Source organism: Cebus imitator, unplaced genomic scaffold, assembly GCF_001604975.1.
Source record: "Cebus imitator isolate Cc_AM_T3 unplaced genomic scaffold, Cebus_imitator-1.0 Scaffold47, whole genome shotgun sequence".
Taxonomy (NCBI): domain Eukaryota; kingdom Metazoa; phylum Chordata; class Mammalia; order Primates; family Cebidae; genus Cebus; species Cebus imitator.
Genome location: NW_016107362.1, coordinates 509,464 through 512,697, shown reverse-complemented (window position 1 = coordinate 512,697; position 3,234 = coordinate 509,464). Strand labels below are relative to the sequence as shown.

At 39.9% G+C, this 3,234-nt stretch overlaps 1 protein-coding gene across 1 annotated transcript in view; it reads right to left on the bottom strand.

Moving 5' to 3' along the window:
• RFC1 (replication factor C subunit 1) overlaps window positions 1-3,234 on the bottom strand; it is a 77,767-nt gene that overhangs the window by 23,691 nt on the left and 50,842 nt on the right. The window contains exon 11 of the mRNA XM_017527263.2: window positions 337-516. Within this exon, the coding sequence (XP_017382752.1) occupies window positions 337-516 (180 nt within the window). The remainder of the gene's footprint in view (window positions 1-336; window positions 517-3,234) is intronic.

The following is a 3,234-nucleotide window of genomic DNA, read 5'->3' as shown; positions in this document are numbered from 1 at the left end:
GGAGGCTGAGGCAGGAGAATTGCCTGAACCCAGGAGGTGGAGGTTGCGGTGAGCCAAGATCACGCCATTGCACTCCAGCCTGGGTAACAAGAGCGAAACTCCGTCTCAAAAAAGAAAGAAAGAAAAAGTCAAGTAAACAAGAACTATGCCTTCCAATGGAAAACCAAAATCCTGGCATCGAAGCCAATAACACTTCTGTGGAGAAGAAATAATGTGGGCAAGAAATTACTTTTCTATTTCTTTCCTTCATTTACTCTGAGTAAAGGGCAAATCACATTAAGAGCATGCCAAGGCAAGCAGGAGGTATCACGGTATTGAGAACACAGCAGTACCCACCTTGTCACTCTTGGACTGTCCACTATCACGACCCATGACAAGGTAGTTTGTTTTCTTGCTGACATTTCCTGTTACTTTCCCCCCATAACGTTCAATTAGAGACTTGGCCTCATCTCGCTCAATAGACTCCAGCACGCCTGTGATTACAAACGTGAGGCCTTCCAAGCAATTTTCAGCTCCCTAAAAACCAAAATGTTCAAGCAGAGAGGAAATTACACGGTAGCTTTCCAAAGAAACATTTGGCATCAAAACTGCAGGAAGTTGATTTTTTTCATTTGACATCATAAATAACCTTGGCATGGAAAGTTTGCTGGAAATTTACAGCAAATAGGTACCACCTGAAATCTGATCCTAAGAAATTTTGATATGGCTAACATGTAATAAACTTACAAAACAAGCAGTGAAAAACATACATCCAATACTGTTAGCAAAGCTATTAAAATTACCCATTCATACTATCTTCCATTATGCCCTCTTCATATCTAAACTACTAGTTAACTTGCATAACTGTAAATAAACAATGAAATGCAATCCATCTGCAGAAACTCTTGCTTTCAGGAAACTGCTTAGTCTTGAGAACTTTCCCAACAAGAATTTAACAGAAGCAGGTAAACTTCTATCATTTTGATGTTTCTGTTAATGTTTCCAAACAATGTACTTTAAAGTCACAATCACTTCTTATGATTTTCATGTATTTCTGATGCTTTTCATTACATTAGTGATCAGAAATCAGGTAGAATTTCCCAATTCCTGCCCACAAGAGCTAAGTAAGATCTTAACTGTAAGTTGAAGGGAGTTTTCCCCGAACTCATGGATTGTACAAGAATGAACCACTGGTGAGTTAGATGGTCTGCTGACGGACTGTGATGTGGCATATCTGAAGGCTCTCAAATGCAACTTGTAATGCTTAATAAAAATCTATACTGTTTTAGGGGAAAAACGGAAGAAAAAAGGCAACTATTGCTATTATTAAAAAGGGAAAGTTTTGATTCTAAAAAGCTAAGCAAGTGTGAGCTCCTGCCCTCCTCTTTGCTCATTACTCTGTGGTAGTAAATCTAACAACCGGCTAGTAACTTAAAGGCAAGATCATATTATCTCTGGATTGGAACGATAACTCTCATAATGTATAATATAATATAAGAGACACTTGCCAAAGACAGCTGGCAGGAAAAAGACATTAAATCTTAATTGGAGCTGTGTATAGTTATAGATTTTTACAATGGTTCAATAAAATTATACCACCGAACAACATAAAAATTATACATGACATTCCAAGTTACTTATTACTTTTTTAATAGAAAATTGAGATTAACAAACTTAAATCAGGCTTGAAAAGAAGCAGCCAACCAAAATTCAAAGAATGCCCCTATGTAAATTCAATCCTGCACCATTCATGTGAAGAATCTTTCTTAGACAAAAAGCAATAGCTATGAACGTGCTTGGAAAGAAAAGGTCTGACTAACAACATCTCAGGTCCTTTGAAGTCCTTATGGTTCATGGATGGAAATGATCTACTGTAACACTACAGGAACTAACCTACTTCTGAACAAACTCAAAACAACCCTGGAAAAATTGCACATGCAAGCGAACCCCTTATCCCATATCCCAAATATCTATTATCTCCCAAATTATCACCCACGATGGCTCTAATTATCTTTTTAATTATCTTAGCACTTCTAGCCTCCCTTCCAACTCTTCTATTCTAGAACTCAGCTAAGCTCTTACTCCAGGAGCAGCCAACTACCCAATATCCTCAACCCTTTCTCCAACATTCCCTCCATAGTCTTGCCTTCACTGAAACCTGGCTGTTCCCTCAGTGCACCACTTTGCCTGAAGTCCTCTCAGGCAGAACTTGTTTGGTCTCTCACACCTATGTACAGGAGGCAAGACTGGCATCTTCCTGCAGCCTCCCTAAAACCCATTAGCCCCTTAAGGCTGACTGTCCCGCTCCTTACCCCAGTCCCAACTATACCATCCTCTCCCTCTCTTTATTAGGGAAACTATTAATCTCCGTATGTAGTTACGTATACCAAGCAAACTGAAAATTAAATTTATACATACATTGTATATATATCCCCTCCCCTCCTGCCTTCTCAGGAATCTCATACTACAATTGATTCTCCTTCTTTTGTAGGTAAACTTTAATCTCTCCCTTTCTGGTAGGACCTATCCCATTAGCAAGAAGCATGCTTCAAATATCTCCTACCATAAACAAAATACCTCCCCCTAAATCCCACTTTCCATTCTAGCTAGAAGTCATTTCCTCTTGGTCACTATGCTCCAACTACATCATTTTTCTTTCAGTTCCTCAAACATACCACGCAAGAACCTTCCCCCTTCAGGAACATCACACATTCTGGCCCCTCTGACCAGACCACCACGCCATCATAACCCCTTCATACCTGCTGAATCCCTTCAGGTCTCCATGTAAATGTCACATTCCACATGCCCCACCCAGGACCAGGTTCCTCTGTTATACTCTCTAAGGGCATCTTGGATTTTTCCCTCATAGCACATATCCCAATTATAATTAAATTATTTCTTTACTATCTCTTTCTTTAGCCTGTAAGTGTGATGCAAGCAAAAAGCATTGGTCTTGTCAATAGTATATTCTCAAAGCCCAGCCTTTCTAGGGCTGTTATTTGAAGGGAAACTTTTCTAAGAATCAAGCAGTGATTCACAAAGTGAATAAACATCCCTAATTCATGAAGATGGTAACTGAAGCTTTTCTGTTGCTAATTTTTAATTATTAATCTGCTGCTGCTATAAGCATAGTGAAGGCCGGGCGCAGTGGCTCAAGCCTGTAATCCCAGCACTGTGGGAGGCCGAGGCGGGTGGATCACGAGGTCAAGAGATCGAGACCATCCTGGTCAACATGGTGAAACCCCGTCTCTACTA